This window comes from Platichthys flesus, chromosome 14 (assembly GCF_949316205.1).
Source record: "Platichthys flesus chromosome 14, fPlaFle2.1, whole genome shotgun sequence".
Lineage (NCBI taxonomy): Eukaryota > Metazoa > Chordata > Actinopteri > Pleuronectiformes > Pleuronectidae > Platichthys > Platichthys flesus.
This window is the reverse complement of record NC_084958.1, coordinates 5,779,425-5,802,952: the sequence shown is the minus strand read 5'-3', so window position 1 is coordinate 5,802,952 and position 23,528 is coordinate 5,779,425. Positions and strand designations below refer to the sequence as shown.

The 23,528-nt window shown below is 40.5% G+C and overlaps 1 protein-coding gene across 1 annotated transcript in view; it reads left to right on the top strand.

The window, feature by feature from the left end:
• Nucleotides 1-23,528, top strand: part of ctnnd2b (catenin (cadherin-associated protein), delta 2b) — a 122,346-nt gene that overhangs the window by 67,485 nt on the left and 31,333 nt on the right. Inside the window, exons 12-14 of the mRNA XM_062405185.1 lie at nt 3,147-3,279; nt 5,871-6,084; nt 22,044-22,230. Of these exons, the coding sequence (XP_062261169.1) occupies nt 3,147-3,279; nt 5,871-6,084; nt 22,044-22,230 (534 nt within the window). The remainder of the gene's footprint in view (nt 1-3,146; nt 3,280-5,870; nt 6,085-22,043; nt 22,231-23,528) is intronic.

Sequence of the window (23,528 nt, the reverse complement as noted above, 5' to 3'; positions counted from 1 at the left end):
ATAAAATCATGATTATGTTAATGCTGCGGATGTGTATGTGTGTTTGTGTAGGGCTGTGCCTGGAGGGGGTCAGGAAAAGAAACTCAGAGAGACAATGAGAGATGTGAGGGCGAAAACGCAAGAATATTGCTTAAGTGAGAGCGATAGAAATAAACAACCTTTCAAATAATTCTCTCTCTTCGCTTCGTTTCCCATTTCCCCATTTTTCAAACACTGGTTTCATCCCATTGGCCCAAATGAAACTTTCATATACAAGCTTTCTAATCCTGGCTCCTCTGCATTACCTCTGATGGCTGAATTTGTACACAAGTCTTGTCACACACACACACACACACACACACACACGCACACGCTCACGCACAGACCCACGTGCACACACCCTCTTTGACTTCGATACTAGTGTGCCGGATTGTGTGTGTGCTTTACCGTTATCTATTGCTGCTCTAAGCTGCATACTGAGTTGTCCTACAGCATTTGGGAGTGTGTGTGCATGTGTTAGATCTAACTGAACTGAAATTATCTCCACGGGGACGTTCGGCGGTTGCTGCATCAAGAATAAGATACATCAAAGGGAAATGGCTTCCACATAAATAGGGCTTCTTAATGCAGCCCAAACTTCTCTCAACTGAAAAATTTGTTTTTTTAATAGCAGGAGAATGTTTCAACTGAGTTGATCATTCTTAAGCAAAATTGTAGCAAAATTAACACTAAGTATCTTACCCTCCTTCCATGCACCTTTATAAATGAAAAATCACACGGAGGGAATAAGACCCATCTCCTCTTGTCCCTAGAAACCATCGCTGTCAACAAAACTTACCACTTTTCTCGCCATTGGCTACAGAAATCAACATCAATAAGCCCCGCCCTCCCTACGTCCAGGGCTTCCATCTGATTCCTCTCGACTTCATTCTCTTGCATCAAATCTTTCTCACATTAATCCCCCGTGTGTCCTTCTTCACACACATTTGTGGGGCTAGTGGGCTTGTTTCTGCATGTGGGTGCCTAAAGGGTGCCTTTAGGCAGAAAGCCCTGGCGGACCCAGGTTACTCACTAGAACAGGGGTGGGCAAACTTTTTGACATGATGATTTGGCCTTTAACAAGTAGCCAAGCATTTATTTGCAAGGCAATATAACAAAAACTCTTCTTCGGAGAAAGGCTTGCTAGCCTTTGCTAATTCGAATGCCACCAAAAAACTTGCCTTGGTAGTTGATTCTTGAATCGCAGTTTGTCGGTGAATTTGTTTTTGCTGAGTCAGTAAATAAGCAGCCAAACTCTGAGCCGTAGCCGCCCGTTCTTGAATTGACTGCTTGCTAGCGCAGTTAGCATGCTTCGCAGCAAAGTGACGGCTGATGTTTTACTCCTTGAAAACTGCAACAGTTTCACAGCATATCATTGGACTTCAGAGAAAAAGTATTTGTTGTCAAATACACACTCTGTGTTAAAGACTCTGCACTCTTTGTCCACTTTACGTTTCCTTGATCCGCTCATTTTACAGAAGGGCTCACAGGGCAAAGAGGGTTTTGCTCACAAAGGGTCTGCTCTATCTTCAGCCTCAAGTGCTTATGCTATGTGCCATTTGAGCTTAGAGAAGAAATTAGTGGAGAGCAGCTGCCATTGTTCTGTCTGTAATTTACCACTAAAAGTTACAACTTCTTTCAAGGTGATACATGATAGATCATAGCCAAGAGAAAATACAAGACATTATTGAAGGGGGACTTTAAACTTAGTGACAGTAGCTTAAAGTAAGTGGTTTTTGCCAAATAATTTAGTTGTGTGCTGTGTCAGTTTGCTTTAGGAATCTGTTAATGAAACTGCTCCACTGGAGTTCATTTGATAAAATATATACTGTCTTAACATGTACTGTCTTAGCACTTTTGGTGGCATGGAAACCTACTATTAATTGCTGGAGATCATCTAGTCATTCATAGTGGTGAAATACAAAATCAAACCCCAAACATAAACCGCAAACGATTTACATAATTTTGTCTTTACCTGTGAATTTAGATTTTAGATTTAAGGAAATGTAAACAGGAAATTACCTGAATCTGTGTATCTACACATTTGTATGCATGTATTTCTATCCATGCTGTGTATGTTTTTTTTTTAAAGTGATTTCTTCATTGGCTGTGTGGTCATTTAAAGGATATATCTATTATACAGAGAAGTAAAATCCTGGCAGGTGAAGTTTCTACATGAGTGTTGAAGTGTGACCAGACAAAAGAAACACTGCTCACTTAAAAAACAAAAAACTGCTTTCAGCTTGAATCACCATCTGTAAGTGTCAGATCAGCATGCACAGATCAGATTGGGGATGTCAGGGCTTGACATGTGCCGGGTTTTGCTGTTGTTATACTACATGGCCAAAGGCCTGTAGATGTGATGGAATAAATAATGAACATTACATCCATCTCATTCAAGAGCTAAAGATTTGGCTACTGAAGTCATGACGTCACATCTGAACTGCCTGTGCCTCACTAACTTTTGTAACTCAGTGCAATCTCTTATTCACTTCCAGTAAAAATAAGACGCTTCTTTTGGTTGACTTTTTATTTCATAAAACACATTTCCATCCTCTGCAGCTGCTTTTATAATAAACCAAATCCTGCACGATTTTAATTAAGTTAAACATCAATTATGGGGTTGGTGTAAATAAAATAACTGTCATCATAATTTGATCCTAGCATTGTCAACTTTCCTGTTTAAATCTCTGCTGACTAAATCAGTGTTTAGCTCTTTTCTGTATTACAACACAAGTGCAATATAATATAAGATTTCTCTCATATTACGTTCATACAATAACGTCAGATTAATAGATGTTCAATAGTTCTCCTCTCGGACTATCAAGACGTGGCATTACGGCATGTTTGATATTGCATTCGCATCATTCTTTGTCTGTTTTGATGAAAAGCTACTTTAGTTTATAATATTTAAAACTGATCATGGAGCAGTGCGAGTACAATTTTGTGTATTTAATCTTGTTTTATTATTATTCATCCCCAACCTGTATTTCTGCCTCTCAATGTCTTTTTCTCTGGTGAGCATTTTAAATCAGAGTCACAGTAGGGCTGCCTACACACGCACCCACACACACAGGCACACACGCACACTCACACACAAATCTTTATCTCTCTTTGTGTCTCTGTAGGGAGTTTGGCTGGAGGGATCCAGAGCTGCCAGAGGTAATCCAGATGTTGCAGCATCAGTTCCCATCAGTCCAATCCAACGCTGCTGCCTACCTCCAGCACCTCTGCTTCGGAGACAACAAGATCAAATCTGAGGTACTGCTTTCTGAAGAGGAACCACACCAAGAAATGGGATTCCTTATTCAGATTAATTATTAAAGAGTTAATTTCATCAAAACATACACATACACAACATCCTTTTCCCCATAGACCCACTTTCACTCGTATGCAGATGTGATCTGAGCTATGTGCTCAGGTTATGTAGTTCTGTTGAACATTGTTTTTAGAAAGGTATCCTGCTGTGGAGTTTTTCCAAGTAGAATTTGTCAGAGTAAAGATTTTAGGGAACCAAGATACTTAGAGTAAATAGGGAGTGGGTGAGTGTGTGTGTTACTATGGGTTTGTTACCTGTTTGTTACCTGTTTGATCAAACAGGATAATGTCACAATAAGATAGTGTTTTGCAAATTGTTCTTGTGGTACAATGTCTCTGGTACCTTATCAGTAAGTCCACTAAGTACACATTTGTGCTTTATTTTCAAGGGTTGGACTATAAGACCGATGCCAAGTTTATGTATCAGATGTACAGTAAAAAATGAAACAACAGCTATAAGGTCAGGTTGGCTTAGCATAGAGACTGGAAACAGGGAAAAATAGCCATATGGTTGTTAAAGAAACAGCACAAACTGTAATTATAACGTTATCGTTACAATGAGGCTAATTAATTTAACCTGCAGGAATACTTTGTTGTGTACTTTTTATATATAATCAGTGATTACAGCTAACAAGTAGATAATGTTGAATCAATTCCATTAATCTTCCTGCACTTATAAATGTGGGTGTGTAAATTAATCGGAATCACAAAAACTCTTGTTATTGGCCCTGTAGATTGCCAGGTTGCCAGATACTGCCCTTTAAGACTCGCAAATGCATGTACTGTAAAGTTCATGACACACAGGAACACCTGCTACAATAACATTATTTATGGATTGGCGTAAAGTTAACCCCAAATTAGGAAAGCTATCTTTGTTATCACCAATCTAACGGAGCTGCAAGGAGCCTGGTGTGGTGCGAGTTGCAAGTATAGTACAGTTGGTCACACAGTGTCTTAAAGTTCTCTTAATTCTGAATTTGGGGCTTCAAAATGGCAGTTTGGGTGATGTCACAATGGGTTGCCACATAATGAAACGGTATTACAATTTCAGCTATAAGTATACAGCTAAATATTGAATCTATTAAATAACATGCAGAACTACAACAAATACCGCACTGCAATAAAGTTTATAAAGGTGTTATGAGTATATATTGGTGTGTGTTTGTGTGTTTCACAACAACAGTGGACTTTCCAACACACATCTTAATTCAGGCATTAACTCTTCAATATACACACTTAACCCAACCCTGAATATCAACCTGCTCCGGTGCTCTATATTACCCCCCTCCTTCTAGAGCCATCACCACTCGGTGTCTTGGGTAAAAAACGTCTCCGTCTCTCTCCTCAATGTCAACTCAATTCCACTCGATGCAACTTTATTAATCCCCATGGAGACGATGGATTTAACAGCAAAGAAGGTTCCTCAAACAAAGATCCGCCAACAGGCATTTAAAGTAGAGTGAGAGAGCGGGATGGAGAAGAAAGATGAGTGATGTCGAGAGTGTATAGAGGAATGAAGTATGGTTGTGTTTAGACTAAAGCAAGGCTGCCAACACCACAGTGAACCTAACAGGCCTGTTTTGCCCTTGAGCGAGATGTCTGAAGGGTGGAGTGATAGAAGAGGTGCAAAGGGCCTGTTCACTCTCTCAACACTGACAACAAAGACTTGTTTGGTGTGGTCAATTCATTGTGTTACTTCTTAATACATCCCCTCAGACAGGACTCAGAGACAGTAATAATTTCAATTAAAGCTTTTAATTCATTCTTTTTTTACTTGAAATTATTATCAATAAAATACCGATGTGACAGTGTTAGAATGTGTGTGAATAGTGAATATTCACGATTTTTAGACAAATTAGCAACTGATAGGTATTCCCTTTTTTCATGTGTTAAAGGTAAACAAAACTGTAATATATCCATAACACACATGAATTATTTATAGTTAATTGCCCACTAATTAATAATGGCCAGTCATACAAATATATATATTTCTTATCCTTGCTATAGCAACTTTAATTTGTAGGTAAAGCTAGTTGGCAACGAATTGTAATGTTGTTATGTTATATTTTATAATAGTTTTTAGCATAACACATTCATTATTTAGTTACATTATTATATGAGCAACTAACATCTAATCCGGCAACTTGTTTATCCACAGTTCATCAGTTGATAATGTGTTTGCCTTTACTCAGGGCATCAAGGAGAAAGTCTGCCCGGTGTTATCTCTTTATCTGTGCCAAAGAAAACAGTGAAGGACGCCTGAAATCCACAGACACACACACACACACACACACACACACACACACACACACACACAGGGACAGCCTGTAACTGTTACCTGATCATTTCCAAGTTTGTTGAAGAAGCAGAAATTCTAATTTACTTTCCCACTTTTATCATTCAGGTAAACAAGCCCAAAAATCTTCGGCTACTGTTTTAATACCAGCAGACATATTGTCAAAGTATGGATAACTCCTCGAATTTTCTTCTTATATCGCGGTATAATAATTCCTTCCTCACCCCTCTTCCCTCAGATCCGGCGGCAGGGCGGCATCCAGCTGCTGGTGGACCTGTTGGACCACCGGATGACTGATGTTCACCGCAGCGCCTGCGGAGCCCTGAGGAACCTGGTGTACGGAAAAGCCAATGACGACAACAAGATTGCACTGAAGAACTGTGGAGGCATACCCGCTCTGGTCCGACTGCTCCGGAAGACCACAGATGTGGAGATACGAGAGCTGCTCACAGGTAAATGCAACACAAATGCACCATTTTCCTACATTTTAATTTTACTGTATGAACAGGAGGAGGAGGAACTCGCAAACCCTGGAATATTTTTTATTATATGGTTCCTTTTCCTTTGAGGTAACACCTTTGATAATGGACACATGTTTCCTTGTTGGTTGTTGTGCACTTGTTTGTTTGTACTGAATATTTTTACATAAAAACTGAAAAGGACACCTTTCTCAACAGCTCATTGACTGTAACTCCCAGCTGCCATAGCTAAATAGTAACATTACAACCATGTAACATTCTATTTCCATAATATGAACATAGCTATTGTCAATTAAAAAAATTATGCCTAAACTGTAAAAGATCCAGCCTCAATTATATTTTTTTATCATAAGGGTTTGATTATGATATCATAAGTCATATTGATAAGGTATCATTGACAATTTTTTAGCTTAAATATACATATCAGCCAACATACTGATATCAGAAATTTGACCCCCAAATATGAGTATCAGCCCTCAAAAATCACTATCAGTAAGGCTCTTATTGTAACATATATTTACTGAGCTTAATATAGTGTTTTTCTCAGCGTTTGAACTTACAAATGCATTGGGCTCTCGCATGCAAGGCTGTAGCTGTCATTGTTGAAATGCTGCTGGATGTGCTGCCTTATATAGTCCATCACGAAGCTGATGTCCTTTCCATGCGGCTCACAGAGTACATTCCAGTCTGTGGCCTCACTACATTCCTGCTGAGGCTCATTAGCTACCTGTGTCAACCTCCTTACTGTTCTTGTGGTCAGAGGCTGCTGTCGGATGATGGGTGAAGTGGGAGTAGGAAGCACAAGGCTGTGATTTGACCTGTCGAGGAGGGTCTATTGCCACTCTGCTCACAGCCCCAGTCCACTCTGTCTGTCTGTCACTGAACATATTTCATAGTTTAGAAATAGCGTACAATATTAAGGTCATTGTCTGGTGATAAGAGGTGGGATTGCAGAATCCAAAGTGCAATTATGATTTGTCCGATTTTTCTGAAAGCTCTGATTTATTTGTCTTGGCAGCAGAAATATGCTAGAGCCTTAAAACCTGAGCATATCTGGATGGCTTGTAAATGCAAATTTATAGTAACATCACTGTCTTTACATAAACAACCTTGCAATCCTTCAGCTGTCTTGAGTGTTGGACACTTAGAAGTTGTAAACTTGTGAATCTTTAGCTGCCATCTCACACAATGTAAATCAGAGCTTAGCTTAGTGTCCAACTAAATGATTATCGGTCCCTGCAACCTCACCAAAACCAAAATGTCCCTTTGTCCGACAGAAGTTACACTTGAGACTTTGTCCGTTATCTCTAAATGTCTTTCAAGTCAATTCCATTTAGGGTGAGAATTCCAAGTTTACAGGAAAATACTTGATCCCTACTGTTCACATTTCTGCATACCGATGTGCAACCGCACAGATACACTCATATTTATATACATACAAGTCTTGCACAAAGATACACGTTGGTTCCCATCTTGCACAACCACACACCCGAAGAACATTTATTGTTGACACACACAAAATGTGAACTGCACATGCACTTTGCCATTTACACTTGAGCTTAAGCACAAATACACACACACGCACATACACACACACACACACACACACACACACACAAGAGAATTGTTTTCCACTTGCATGTTTCCCAGCCCTCATCAAGTGCTGTTGACTTGTCACACTGAGCTTCTGTGTGAAGGGCTACACTGCAGGTTCACCGCCAAAAGAATTAAAGGATTACCAGTGCAGCCACACACTACTGTTTTTCACAGCTTCAGCCTTATACATCTGGGGAGTTCCTTTCCAATCAGCATTCACACAGACAGTCACAGTAAAAGAACTTTCCCCTCTGGAGTAGGATGGAGACACGACATGGCTAAAAGAGGAATACTGCTCTCGCTCAAAAGGATCTACGTCCAGAATCCCTGGGGGGATTTACTTCATTCCAGGAGCCAGATGAGAAAAATGGATTTTTCTTCCCCACGCTCATGAAAACATCTCTGCTGTAGAACTGTGAAGAGCATGATAATTCCAATGCTTGACTTGTCAGAAAACAAGATTTTGGTTTTTACTGCTTTGCAGAACAGGTTCTTATTTCTCTCAAATCAAGAAAACAGAAGCAGTGTTTAGTATGCTTAGTATGAGAAGCCCGGGGCTACTGGACGACAAGTTTTGACGTCTTAAAGACTCCTGACACTTTTTTTAATATGATGCAAGAGTGCCGACCTGTAGCTCAGTTCTGGAAAGCTGTTGTTTTCAGATTGTCAGAGGTCATCTCTGGAAGGGACGCACAAATGTACCAGTCTTGATATTTGATTTATCTTTGCTCAGGATACCGAAATACCGGGAGCACATTTTAGTTTCAGGTTTAACAGCTGCTAAGAAAGTGATTACAGTGCAGTGGAAACCCTTAAATTATTTAACAAAAACGCAATGGGTGTTGACCGTCTTGACACTGACTACATTGAGCGTTCCACAGCTTGAATAAATGGGTCTACGGAGGAAACCTTATGGATAAATGGATTGCAGTGGCTGACACACTGACAGGTCTGTAATGAGTCACAGAAAAGTCCTTGCTCCCCTCCCTACTAGTGGTTGTTCCAGTTTTTGGAGAAGTTTTTGTTCTGGTGTTAGCATTCTGACAGGTGAACTGTAGGTTGTGCTCTGTGTGCTTGTTGGTCTGTATCAACAGCTTTGAACATGTTTAAACAGAGAGATTTAATCCCCAAAATAGAAAATGATCACACTTTTTAAGTTTCAATCTTAGTGATCCAAGAGTTACGTTGTGTTCACACCAAACACAAGGCAACGTTTTGTGTTGCGTTACTCACGCAAGTCTGGCCACAGGATAATTTGGTTAACTCGCAAGTAAACACGACCTGCCTGTTCTCTACTGGAAAAGAGGAGTAGATGGCTACTGGCTTAATTAACTAACAACTGCTGAGTTGGACCTGCCAGAGCTGCCATGGGTTGGTCCATAAGACCATGCAGAGGTGCACACAACCCTGGGAATTCAACCATCTTCTCTAGCAGCTGCATCCAGATTACTGCCATTCCCAGTGCTAACTGAGGCTGACCAGTGAACAGTTGGTTGACCTTCTAGTTAAGGCTAGTGCCAGAATCAGAGTTTCATTCTTATCACTGATTGGCTTTCGCTACATCGCTGTACGCCCTGTGCTAAGGTACAGTGCCGAAGCAGGGAGTATTGTGCCCTTTGTTTAGTGAGGCAGTCATCAATGTCATAGAGGTCAGGGTGATGTGTGTGAGTATAACATATATTAACCTAACCATCCTTCCACACACCCACCATCTTAACCTTCAGCATATGTAGATGGAATGCTCTGACCCTTACAACTCCTCCATCCATCAATCCATAATCTATACCCTCTTATCCTTCAGGTTGATCCAGGGCTTGTTGTTGGGAAAACACTGGGATGGTTTATGTGCTTTGTTATCCCGCCTGTCATGGAGCTGATGTCGTCTCCATGGGGCTCACACAGGACAGCCCAGTCTGTGGCCTCACTCCATCCCTGCTGAGGCTCATTAGCTTCCTGTTGTCCACCTCTTTACTGTTCTTGTGGTCAGAGGATGATGGGAGAAGTAGGATTAGGAAGCACAAGGCTGTGGGCTGATCTGTCGAGGAGGGTCTCTATATCTATCTGCCTGCAATCTCTGTCAACTGTCTCTCATCATATTTCATAAACAGCATCCAATGTTAATGTAAGAGTCTGCAACATTCAAGCTGTAACAATTTTTTTTAGAAAGCTTAGATATATCTGACTTTGGACTTGGTAGTACGTCAAATTAACTATACCCAAATTGACCGACTATAGTAATCAACTCTGCAATCAAACAAGTATTGAAACAAGTCTCATACTTTAGGCATCCAACAATGTGAACATCCACAAGTTACACTATTTTCTTCCATCCTACGTGGACATATAGGCTTAACCTGGTGTGTCCAACTGAGCGGTTGCCCCCCAATTATTATTTGTCCTTGCAAACTCTCTGGGACTAAACTGTCCCTGTATACAACGATAGCTGCCCTTGAGTCTTTATCGACTCCTTATCCCCCCTAATTATTTACAGCGGCGTTTTAACGTCAGGGTGACATGAGAGACCGGTGAGGGACAAGCATTTTCAGGGTTATTCGTGGTAAAGGGGGACAGCAGTAAAAGAAAAGAAAAAAGAAAACAGCCGAACGATTTCCTAGCACAGGAAAGCCTTATCTGGTAAAAGTAAAATAGAGGTGTCCTCCCATTTCCCCATGTACAGAGAATGACCCACATGTGCTCTGTGCATTTATGTATATTTTGTATGTGTGTAGTGAATATTGGAAAGGCTTTAGCTTAGCAGGGATGGAAATAAAAGGTTTTTTGTATGCTGCTGGAGTCTTAAGGAAGATTACCATATAAATTAGAGCAGCAATTCAAGGCACGGAGCACAGAAATCCCTCCTGTCACAAATTAATCAGCTGAACGACCGACCGGACGCAGACAGACTTTGCTCCCCTCTCTCCTCTCTTGCTCTCTCAGGGACCCAGAGGAAATATCTCTCCCTCTTTCTGTTTCCCAGCCTCTCTCACTCCCTCTCTTATCCCTCTGTGGTACGGTTTTCATAATTGGTCTCCCCCTTTCTTCATGTCTCTTTCTCTTTCGCCTGTCCTCTTCGCCTTTCTCTGTCTGCCTTTGTTCCACTGTTTCTCTTTAACACCTGCCCTCTCTGCCTCTTTCTCCATCTCCCTCTCTCTGGTGAGCATTTTGAATCAGGATCACCGTGGGGAGTCAAGCTGCCTGCCTCGCTAGCCACAGATTCAGACAAACACGTCCACACACACACTCAATCTATCGTGTGTACTGTTTGCTTAATGGCAAAAAAGTCAAAAGCACAGTTGTTGTCCTCCAGCATTAAATCCCTCTCCCTCTTTATGTTAAACTAGTGCAGTGCCTGTCCAGAGCGCTGGTCACCTGTTTATTCAAATTTTGAATCGAACATATCATGTCCAAATCGTAGAAAATTCCACACTGCACTTCATAGGGCCCCTAAAACATGTCAAGCAAGAAGCCGATAGGTTATAGCATTCTCAAGGTATTGGATTCACACGCAGACAGACAAAGATTTCTGGAATGATAAGACAAATAACTGCTTTCTATTGTCTTCCTTACTGTATGATAACTACAGATGATTATATGTAACTCTGCATCCCAGTTACAGCGTACAACAAGACAAAACATCTTCCAGTTCATCTTTGAATGTAGCAGCATTACATTGGAGGAGGGATTATTTTGATCTGCTGGTGATGCAGAAGGAAAGGTCACGAGATCACCACACTCAGTGCAGCCTCAGCCTCAGAGAACTGTCAGGGTCAGAACAATGTTTAAATGCAATCTCTAAATGTGTTTAAGAATTGCAGCCAAGTTTTCTTGGAATGTCCCATCTGAGGCCAAATAGGTGTAGGATGCATCAGTACCACTTTATCAGGGAGCTATGTGATGATGTCATAGACTGTTGTGTTGTTTGCAGGGTGCATGAAGCTCAGGCATGTTGTGCTTCACTGCTTTGGCCCTGAAGGAAACTATGTTTGCAGAGACATTCACAGCAGACCAGAAATAGTGTTATGTCTTTGTGTCTTATATGTTTCGATATATTGGTTCTTGTTCTTGTGATTAATTAACTATTGATTAATTGGTTTTAAAAAACGGTGTTTTACAGATAACGATTTCTCTGTAATATAAAAACAACACCAACCGCTCAAGCTGTAGTGGAAATACAACTTGACAATCCATCCAACAATGTGTTGAAGGACATTCGGGCACAACATCATGTGGCTACGTCAGTTAGCTTTGCTACTTCCGGTAGCGGACTTAAAACATGGTGTAAATTACCTTGTTTCGAGTCAAATAAGAAAGGCAGGGCTTGCAGACACTTGGATGATTCAAGATTCAAGATTCAAGATTCAAGATTCAAGATTTTTTATTTGTCAAATGCACAACAATAACATTAAGCAGTCGCTGGCAGTGAAATGCTTGAGTCTCAGGCTCTCTTCTAACAATGCTCAAGTAATTACACACTATACAATAAAATAAGAGAAATAGTATGAAATGGAATATCAAAATAGGAAATAATGTATGTATATCTAAATATATATGAACAGCTGAGGAGAAAATAAAACAACAGAAGTGCAAATATGTCAGGGTGCTAGTTTGATGGAGTTACTGCAGTTCAGAGGAGTTTAAAAGTCTTATGGCCTGGGGTGGCAGCAGGCAAAAATGTTTATGGCTGGGGTGAAAAGGGTCTTTAATAATCCGAGAAAGGGGTCTTTAATAATCCGATGACACAAAACAAACAGTATGGAGGCCTGTTATGTTTTTTTATTACATTTTTAGAATCAGTCCGTAGTTACCTCAATTGACCCTCCTTGGCTGCAACACTGTTTACCCCTGAAACTGCTTAGTGTTTTGTGGACTCAAATACTTCACCCACTCCTCCATCGGCATAGTGATGGGTAGATAATGAGGGAATTTTCATTTTTCAGTGAACTATCCCTTTAACCCAAGAATATGTCCTCGCTAACTCACAGAGCTCTGCATGGGCTTCATTCAAATTCTTTATCCCCCTTGAAAATTCACACGCTGTCAGTAACTGTGGGTCCACCTTTTTTTCACCCAGTCACCGCAGCACACATCAGCGAATGTGACAGAGCCGGACTGCTCAAGTTTGGTGTCCGCTCTTCAGGAGCAGATATGGAAGTTGTCAGGCTCGTGCTGTGATGGGAACTCTCAGCAGTCTCAATTCTAGACCAGTTCAGGAGAAGCAAATAGATAACAGAGTAAAGTAGACTTCATATTAAAACACAAACTCACATTAAAAGGTACACGGAAATAAAACGAAATATTTACAAAAGTATCAACACAAAAAAACAATAGGAGTCTATTTAAGTAAGTCAGAAATATTTTAGAATATCTGTCTGTGTGTGAGAAGAGAGAAACAGTTGAGAAGACAAAACTAACGTGCCAAGAAACCAAAGTGAATTCCACAAACATATAAACAGCTGTGTGCCCTTGAGTTACACTGCGCTCATGAACTCATTTTTCTGTTCATTTAAACTGAAGTGTTAATGTGTCTTGAGGAAGAAAAATAAATAAATTATTGGCTTGTTTAAATGCAGGTGAGTAATGTTTCCGTCCAATAAAACCAGACTTTATGTGCTGTAATTTATCTCTGTTTAAAAAAAAATACGAATAACTGTACTTGACATGAGAGGTGCTGGGTTTTTCTTCTCTTTACAAACCAACTCTGCTTGAGCTCAGAATGATTTTACAGTGTGGTATTTAGATTGAGAGTTTTGTAGAACCTAAAGGACCCTATGACTATACACATTAAGACAGAAGCTATACATGCAGTCAAGGGTTAACTTATTTATAAGTCGATTGTCATAAAGTAGTAAAATAGTAATTGTGCATTTAAAAATGTTTGAAACCAAGACATTGTCTCTATTATCTTTGCACTTTTTCTTGGCATTTTAGAGGCCCAACTGTGGATTGATTATTTTTAAATGTTGGCAGATTCCTCAGTAGCTGCAGCTGTAGCTGAATCTCATTAATATGTAGCCGTAGGGCCTGTTAGGACCAAGTAATTAACACTGATCAATGCTCGCCTCATTATGAAAACAATGAGCAAAGCTGACACTGAATTGTCTAGAAGTGAGGGGAGAATTGATTGGAACAAATGACGTTTCTCTCGTGCTAACAAACACATAAACCGTGCTGAATACAAGGACAAGTATACAAACAAATATTATAGCAAATATAATTGACAAACACATATTCTCCTTTGCACTGAAAACCTTGAGCATGATCACACAGACGTATCTAGTAAAAAAATGATTAATAAATAGCAGAATTCAATGTTGGACACATCTTGAAATGATAGCATCCTACAAAAATGTCTTCTCTCATTTAAACTCAATAAACGAATATTATATTTATGTAGTCAATCAGGGTCTTAGTAGCATATTCATAGATCTCAGCCACAAAAAAAATTCACGACAAACTTTTTCAATATATAATTTTGAGGAACAAAGAGGAGTTTAGTGCTGTAGTAAGTTACTGGAGTGGACACTCAAAGACCTTCATACTGTAAGTCACATTCACTGATTCATACAGTGCTTCTATATATAAAGTGCTTTTATATATTCCATTCACACACTGCTGTTCACACAAGGGTTTTTAGGGGTTTACTGTCTTACCAATGACACTTTAACAGGCAGACTGGAGAACTGGGGGAACGACCCACAGACCTTCTGGTGTTTGCCTTTGATTCTGATCTTGTCAGACATGTCCACATGTTAACAGAACAAAATGCAGCTTCATGGATCCGTTTACTTTTCCGACAGCATAGAAAAATGGTCAAATCAGTGTCATGTAAGGAATTCAAATGAGAGGGGGGACATTGTCAGCTGCCAGGCCACTGGTTCCGTGTGACAACACTGATATTTATCTCTCCCCTATGGAACTCTTGTCTCTTTTTCATAGAAAGCAAATAAAAGTGGGTGTTAAGGTCGAACCATCAGTGTGGTGTCCTAATAAATGCTATGCAAGATGCTTACAGTAATCACTGTTGTTATAGTTTTTCTAGTAGATGTGAGAATTACGGCTCAAATCATTCATTCTGAGACCTGCACAACAATTCTTTTTTTTCTTGAATTGATTTGGAATATAATGTTAACTTGTTTTTTCATATCCACCTTTGGGCTGCTTGACGCTCAGGTCACCACAAAGTATTGCTGAGGGTTTGCTATGAATACCAACAACATCATTTTCTGTATAGGCCAGCAGAGATGGTTGTTTTTCTTATTTTTATAGAACCACTTTACTTGTGTCTGTTGTATAGTTGTCAAACCTCTCCCTCTGGTGTTTACATACGAACCAGTAAACAGCTATTTGCTTTGGAAAGGTGAATCCAGAAAATAGTGACCTGCACACACACATATACCCACTTACTTTCTCACTTGTAAAAACTGTCCTCCAAAAGTCCCAAATTCAGAGTCGGTCACACAAAAAGACCCAAAAAATAAAAAATCATACCAGGAGATTTAAGGCGCCGGACAATAAATAAAACAAAAATTTGTGATGCAATGTTGCAGAGGAAAGAAATATGACGGGGGAATCAAAGTACAGTGCAAATGAGAAATGGGTAATGGCTTCAGAGACAAAGAGAGATTGCCAGCATATTCATTTTCCCTCCCTCCATACAGTGCATTCATAACCTCCTGCTGCCACTCATGATGTAAGGCGGAGGCAATTAACCTCCTTCATCTGTCATACACCCGGCTGTGTGTGTGTGTGTGTGAGTGTGTGTGTGCAGGCCTGTGAAGCTCATATTAGCAGGAATAAATGTGATCGTACCAGTTTGTGTGTATGCGAGTGTGTCTCCGATCAAAGATAAAATCCCAGTGCCTTTCACCCCAGGGAGATGATGTCATACTCTGCAGAGCAAGAAGCGATTCTGGCAAACAGCTGACTTTACTCAAGATAATAATAAAAGAGAAATCATGGTTTTCTTGCAGCTGCAGCATGACATCATGTGGCTGCTGTAATCAATGCAACTCGTAGACACACTCCTCCACGCTCACTTTCCTTCAAACAGGTTTCTCTAGCAAGCACTGGTGAAAGGCAACAAAAGAATAATAGATGTCATTTCTTTTTCTAATTAATTTTTTGGTCAATAACTTAGAGAAGTCAGACAAACAATAGCATGCGTGCTCAGCAGTAGCTGCTGCGTGAAAGAGTTTATAACAATGGGACTTAACAGGCTGGGCTCCGACAATTTAGCTGCAGGGCGACAAATATATTGACTGTCCTTATTTCCATTTTGCAGAGTGAGGTTCGTTGTTGTCATCACAGTAAACTGCCTTGGCGTTTGTGACAAGCATCCAACTAAAATGTTTTTGTAATAATATACATATCATGAATGGCAAATCCATGTACTCTGCATTACCACAGTGATTGTTAGCCCAAAATGTTTGGCTTTGAGGGATGGTCCCATAGACTTCTTCCCTTAATACTGTTGCCTAGCAACAGACCACAAGTTGGGCACGACGATAACATTGGAATGCTTCTTGGTTTTGTAACATGTGGACCGGTAGCTGTTTGTTAAGTTGAAGCGTGATACTGCAGCTGTGGACGTCTCGTTGCTTCCTGGCACCATTTACTTCTTTAAAAAACAGTTGCTCACCCAAGCACAATGAATGAGGTTGGACTAGGAAGGATCCACCCATTAGAGCGTTTGTTTCTCAGGAATGGAACAACAACATTGTTTCTGGAGATGTTGCTGAGAATTAGTCAAATGGTAATTTTCATTGCTAAAAAATGTGTTTCTCTTCCATTCAGAGGGGTTTTAACAGTTGACAAGGCCTGGGACTAAGCCCAGACCGTCTTGGGCTGAGGTCAGGGTGTGTGTGCACCCGGAGCGTGTGTTGAATGTTTTTTTAATGAGCCCTGAGAGCTCCTGTGTAACAAAAGGAGATGTGCAGCTTTGAAAACCTCGGTTCGGCTTAACTTGAATGAGGAATACCTGCCTGTGTGCTGGCTGTCTGCCTTTGTCTCATTGGTCTGTTAATACTGTGTAGGCTTTTGGCAACTTGTGTGACGTTTGTAAAATCAGCTGATGGAAATTTTCTGCAGCCATTACCTTTTCATCATCATCCATATGGTGAATTTAGAACTGTTGTTATCATTATCTCTGCCGAGGAGGTTTTGGTTTTTCTGTTGGTTAGCAGGATAATGTAAAACCTACTGGATGGAGTGCCACAAAACTTGTTGTAGAGATGTGGTATGAGTCAGGTAAGAAGGCATTCAATTCTGTCCGGATCCAAATCCAGGAACTTCTGGACTGGCTGTAGCACTTCATCTGCATTCTGATTTAATCTGTGTTTGAAACTATAGAGTTGATTAGAGTATTTTGATCTGTTTTTTTACCTGTGTGGAGTTTGCATGTGAGTTTGTGGGTTTTACTCTGACTTCCTCCCGCTGACCAAAGACATGCAGATTGGGGTGAGGCCAAACAGGAGGTTCTAATGTGACCGTAGCTGAGAATCTAAAAGGGAATGGTTGTTTTCTCTTCATGTCACCCCATACAATGGCAACCTGTCCTTGGTTACAGCTCACTCTGTGACCCCGAGATATAAGCCGTGTAAATAATTGATGGATGTGTAAAGCTTATAAGCTTAAAGATATAAGCTGTGTTTGAATTCACTCACTTTTCCACTCATTCATTGCTCCCTATAAAATAAAACAATCAGTAGTTTAAACGAGCAGTAAATAGTGATTTTAGACCCTTTAATTTGTGTAATTACAATCACAGTTATAAACTTATTTGCCCGTAAATCAACCAAACATCTGGGAATCTTTAAAATACCCTTAATCCATTGGGCTGTTACCATAAACTCCATGCAACGGATACTGCTGTTTCTCTTACAGGCTTTTCCTCCAACAGGCGTTTCAACTTGTCATAGTCGGGAGGACACAGAGGTTACTGATAACATCAAGGATGAGTCCTAATGTTGCCAGAGATTATGTTTTCCAGCCAAAATGTCAGAATACTCCAGCAGTAGATATTACAGAAGGACAAAGGTACCATAAGTCATAAAGTGGTTCTCAGGGGACACAAGTGAGGAATTTGCTTATATCTTACCTTTTTGGGTACATGAAATTTGGATATTTTTTCGTAAATGGATAGATTTTAAAACAGAGTTGCCTCTATGCATATTAGGAGCATAGAGCATTAGACAAAAGGTTTATCTGGGGTCCCTCTGTTGAACCAAATCAACTCCTGATGCCAAACTACACGATTTCCATTCTTAAAATTACTATTTTACTATCAAACTTACCATCACCAAAGTCCATACTCTGCATACCCCTAAGTAAGAATTAAGTAATTATGCTAGAGTGCTAACCTCCACCACTACCATAAACACACATTAAGACATTCTAGCCTTCAACCCAACCACAAAAATGTGGTTTGTCTGCTAAAAGAAGATTTTAGCAGACAATTTGTGGCATGGAGTCTTTTTCTGGGGCTTACAGCTATGGTATCATTGCAGTCTCCGTTTCATAGACGATTAAAGCATTTTAGGGGTTTCTCTCAAAGAATCATCATTGCTGGTGAATTGTGTAATCAGTTCTTGAGGGCCCCCTCTCAGATCGGGGCCCCAGGCAATCTCCTGCATGGTCTCCCCTGTTGCAAAGCCCCTTATGCATTTTTTCAATGGCAATATATCTATTACATATTTTACCTACAGCTTGCCTTTAGCTCAAAGCCTGGGCACAGTGGGGAACAGCGAGACGAGCCCGTAACAGCGATCTCCTCCGAAATGAAATCATTCTAATGATGTATCTTGTGTATGTAAAATAAATTTGCAGAGTAATTTCCAAGGAGTTGTGGTTATTTATTAGACGTATTTACAGTCCTTATTAGGTTTCAAGCTTCACTCAATCATTAATACGAAATTACTCTGATTAAACTTAATAGTGAACTAAATTTATGGAGGATCCCCAGATAATTGGGTCCAGACTCTCTCCCCAGTTTATCTTTCACAAATGCACAACACAGCTGGAGATTCTCTGCTCAGCAGCATTCACGACAGCAGCCAATTCTCCACAGGATTCAGGTGAGGGATGGTGCAGCAGGCGGCCTCAGGAGGTTCTAACATTTGCATTCAAAAATACTCGTTGTACGGAGATGCTGCAGAGTTCAGTGCGTGTCTAAACGCAGCTATACAGAGATAACATTAACATTATAGTCAATGTAGTTGTGAAGAAAACAAGCTTTTTTGCTGAAATGTGTTCCCTTGAAAACAATGTCATTAGATCATTTTTGCAGTAATTCACTTCTTACGCTGTGGGGGAAAAACACAAAACATAAGCTGACTCACAAATGTGAAAATCAAGGTCAGTTGGAAATATAACGTGTTAAGGTTGAAGAAAAACCCAGCACTCTCTCTTTGCCCTCATGAGCAGGAGTAAAGATGATAGGGAGAGAAGACACTTGCTGACATGACGGTTCCGCCTAATTATGAAGCCAGAAGCTGGCCCTTTAGAAACTCCCCCTGACCACCAACAGACACTGCTGTCTTTACAGTCCACACAGACACAGTCCAAAGGGCCGACAAGAGCTGGGGCTGATTTGTTGATGGGGCTTAAATGCACACGCGCGCGGACACATGCACAAACACATGTACACACACAAGAACAAATTCATACCAACCCGCAAAGACAGATAACAGAAGCTGTGATTACACAGTCGCTGTTCAGCCAAGGGTGAACAACACTGCACTAAAGAGAGGACGCCTTCTTCCAAACACACACACACATATGAGGATGGGATGGGATGTTATACCACTGCCACGGCTGCAATTATAACACAAGCGAGGGGGGGGGGGGTAGATGAGTGCAGATATGACTTGGGGTGGACACTCAACACATAATTATATGAGAACATAGATCAGGACATAGACACTATTCAGGATGAAGGTCAACAAGAATTATGAGATGTTTTGTCGATCCTCAAGGTTATTAGCACAGTGTGTGTGTGTGTGTGTGTGTGTGTGTGTGTGTGTGTGTGTGTGCGTGTGTGTGTGTGTGTGTCTGTGTGTGTGTGTGTGTGTGTGTGTGTGTGTGTGTGTGTGTGTGTGTGTGTGTGTATGTGTGAGTGTTTAAAACCACTCAAGAAATCAGTGTTTTCTAGCAAACTGCAGCGATTTGCCTCTTACCTCATTTGTCCTTCTCTTCGAAGGCTCTGAGACGGCCAGTGTGTGTGTGCGTGTGTATGTGTGTGTGTGTGTGAGTGTGTGTGATTGTCTCATGAATAGCAAAACAGCAGGCAAATACAAGTCACTCAATTTTCTGGTTTGGCTGGTCACTCTATGTTGGATTCAGGTAAGGATTTAAAGAACAGGAGGGAAATGTGGTAGAATTTCGTGTTTCGGGTGCGTCTCTTAAATTTGTTGTACCTCGTTATTCATAAGCTGCAGCAGCATAGCGTCGACGCGGAGTGATAAATAAAAGGTTATGTTGTGAAATTTGATAACATTTGACATTTGCGTCCCTCCTGTGTAAGATGCAGGGTTCTCATTAGCAGTTGTTTGAGTATATCCGTGTACTCTGTGTGTAGTGTCTGCCCTTTCGTCTGATTGTTTCATCATCATTACTTTGCCAGGTCTGAGTTGCTGAAGGTTTTTCCACTAAGATATCTGGACCCATGAAAGGGCTGTTGGTTCGGCCCTCTGTATAATCATTTGGGATGAACATAGTGCTCAGTTTGCTGGAGCTTCTGGACTCTGGTTTTAAAAATAACATGAAACACATTCCATGTCTGTTTTAATCAGTACTAATGTCATAGCAAGATTGTTAAACTAGTTATGACACAGAGTGGAGGATAGTTAGCCTGAATTGCTTGCTAATGCTTTCGAAAAAACCAAAGCCTTGTTTCCAAAAGAGAAACTTTCCCTAGGAACCAGGGGCCTTTGTTGGAACTATGGTCTAAATTAAATTTCTGTTTTTAAATCCCAAAAGTCCCTGCTCTGGGAATGTACAAGAAAATGTTTGGGTGGAGCCTGCAGATTTGAACGTGCCTGATTGGTTGAGTAATCCAGCATTTTATTAAGGCTGATCAATCTCTGCAACAGGTCTTAAGCACGATTAGAATCTTTTCCATGTTTACTGTTGCTGTAGTGTTGCTTGATTTATATAGTTTCATCATTGTTGTATGGTCTTCTGCATTACTGCCTCCTAGTGGACTGGAATGGAACAGTTTATTGGGGCAATCGGCTGTTCTCTGTCCTCATCTCCCTTGGTCTTTGGGCCATGGTGAAAATGCAGATGACCTACAGTCTGCAGGAACCTTTTAGTTACTCGAAAAAACTTCATGGGTCTAAAAATGTGAGGTACTTTTGAGGCAAACTGAGCTTAGAATAGAACCTAACTGCATGATGGGTCCTGCAAAATTGTAAATTCTGTAAAAGGACATGGTTCTTAAATTATAAATAATATTCTATAAAAGGGATATATTTATCTTTGTATTCAGTATCAGGGTTTTGTTTTTCTTATACTGGTGGGTTCATCAGAGAGGCTGCCAAGGCTAATGTGCTGTTTGGCATCTAGCTGCAGCATCCTACAAGTCACAGAATTTAGTTTAGGATGGTCATGCCTTCATGATCACTGTCTGGATAATTCAACAAAACACTGAAACTGGAAGTTAAATTTTATAGGGTTGAGTAATTACAAATCATCTATTGAAAAAAGCTCAAATATTCAATAGTATACACATGCAGTTTTTGTCACATCAGTCCACAAACGTTCCCCGTCATTTATTATTATGTTATTATTTTCTCTTCCCTAAGATCAGCTGTATTTTAGTGTCAACAAAGTGAACCAGGGGTCTTTGGGGTCCCTTCGTGAGAGCCTTCGCGTGGCTGTGTGATTTGCTTGGTTGGTAATCCAGTCTTGGTGTTACTAATCACATTATTGATTGCTGTGTTGTCTTCAAGTTTTCCAGTGAGCCAGTGAATCAGTATGCACATTATCAGCCGCCTGAAACTGAAGCAACTAAATTGAACTCAGCCATAGTTAATTTCATTATTTACCCCTGTGCTTTTCCAACTGTGGCATGTCAAAACATCGTCCATGGAAAGAAGCATTTTGTCTCAGTTGAGAACATTTGTGTCTGGCTTTGCAAACTGCTGTGAAGCATCACGATATTGCAGTAACTGTCTATCTTGCTGCTCATCAAAACCTACTAAATATTTCAGTGTTTTTTGGTCTTGAGTTGTCTTTAAGCCGGTCTCTCTTCCTGCATCCTGTCTGCCTTGTTCCTCTATCATTCCTTTTCCTTTTGCATTGGTTTTCATCGTCTGTCTCCCTGCTGTCCTCTGCAGGTGTCCTGTGGAACCTGTCTTCATGCGATGCCCTGAAGATGCCCATCATACAGGATGCCCTGGCCGTGCTGACCAACGCTGTGATCATCCCTCACTCGGGCTGGGACACCTCCCCGCATACGCAGGAGGACCGCAAACTGCACCTCCACTCCTCCCAGGTCCTCCGCAACGCCACGGGCTGTCTCCGGTCAGTGTCACTGCCTGCTTCTGCCAAGTGCTTTATTTGTTATTATGCTTCTATGCCGGCAACAACTGTGACCGGAGGCATCGTGTTTTCAGATTGTCCATATTTGTGGCACTGAAAACATAATTCCTCCTGCCACAGCTGTATGTTCTACTCTTGTGAACATGATGTCCCTGAAAATTTGGCACAAATGTTTACTTGAACACAAAGCGGAACTGATTCGAATTTGGTGGCTAAAGGTCCAGTTCACTGTGACCTCACAAATTAAGGTTTTTTGGCCATAACTCAAAGTTACATTTTGTAACATGACTCTGGACATAAACTTCAACTCGAGTGGTTGAGGCATACAACTGCATAGAATAGGAATTTCAATTCACACATTTGCAAAATCACATACTATTATCTTGTTATTCATTGTGTATCAACTGATGGGTTATCCTGTTGGAACTACTTCAGCAGAGACACATATAACTTTGCAGAGGTGTTATGCTGTTGCACACACTCTGCAGCTAACGACAACAGTCAAACAGAGTTGAAAGCTTTCTGTATTCAGTGTTATTTTTCCCGTGGACACACAGAGAAGTGACAGACTTAGCAGAATCTAAGATGACTCATAGTTTGGCATTGGAGCTGCAGTGGCTTTTCATTTTGTCACTTGAGACGTGATGCTAGTCATACAGTGCAATATGGAAGTAGTAGACTATGACAAATTTTTTTGTGATTTAACTCTGTGCTCCGGCAGATTGGATATGGGAAAACAAAACCAGTGGCTTCACAATTCAGGGCTGACCTCTGATGTTTCTGATTGCTTTATATATTATTAATAAAAATGAATGCATTGCTTTTATGTTTAAATGTTAATGTAACCCAAGTTTGGGGTCAGGGCTATATGAACCCATAAATATTATAAAGTGTAGTTTTGTTTAAAATTCCATACGATGCTCACTACCTTGTCACGAACCTGATCTGTGAGGCCAAATCAAAATGGTAAAGTTGGGCACCCTCGAACCAAATTAATAAGTTCAGAAGTGTAAATGCAAGAACTGAAGGGAACAGCAGAGTTGGATGACAATTGTCTGGATATGTCAACCCATATGACTCAAATCAGCTGCTCGCAGTAATTCATCTATTATTAAAACAAAATTATTTATGATGGCAGCTTTAAATTTAACATCATATGACCTTTATCATACTCTAAATGTAATTAATCAGCAGAAACTAACCTACAGATTGCCTGTTGGCAGAGATGGATTTCATTTATATACTGTGCAGTGTACCAGGTCATTTTTTTCCCTATGTAC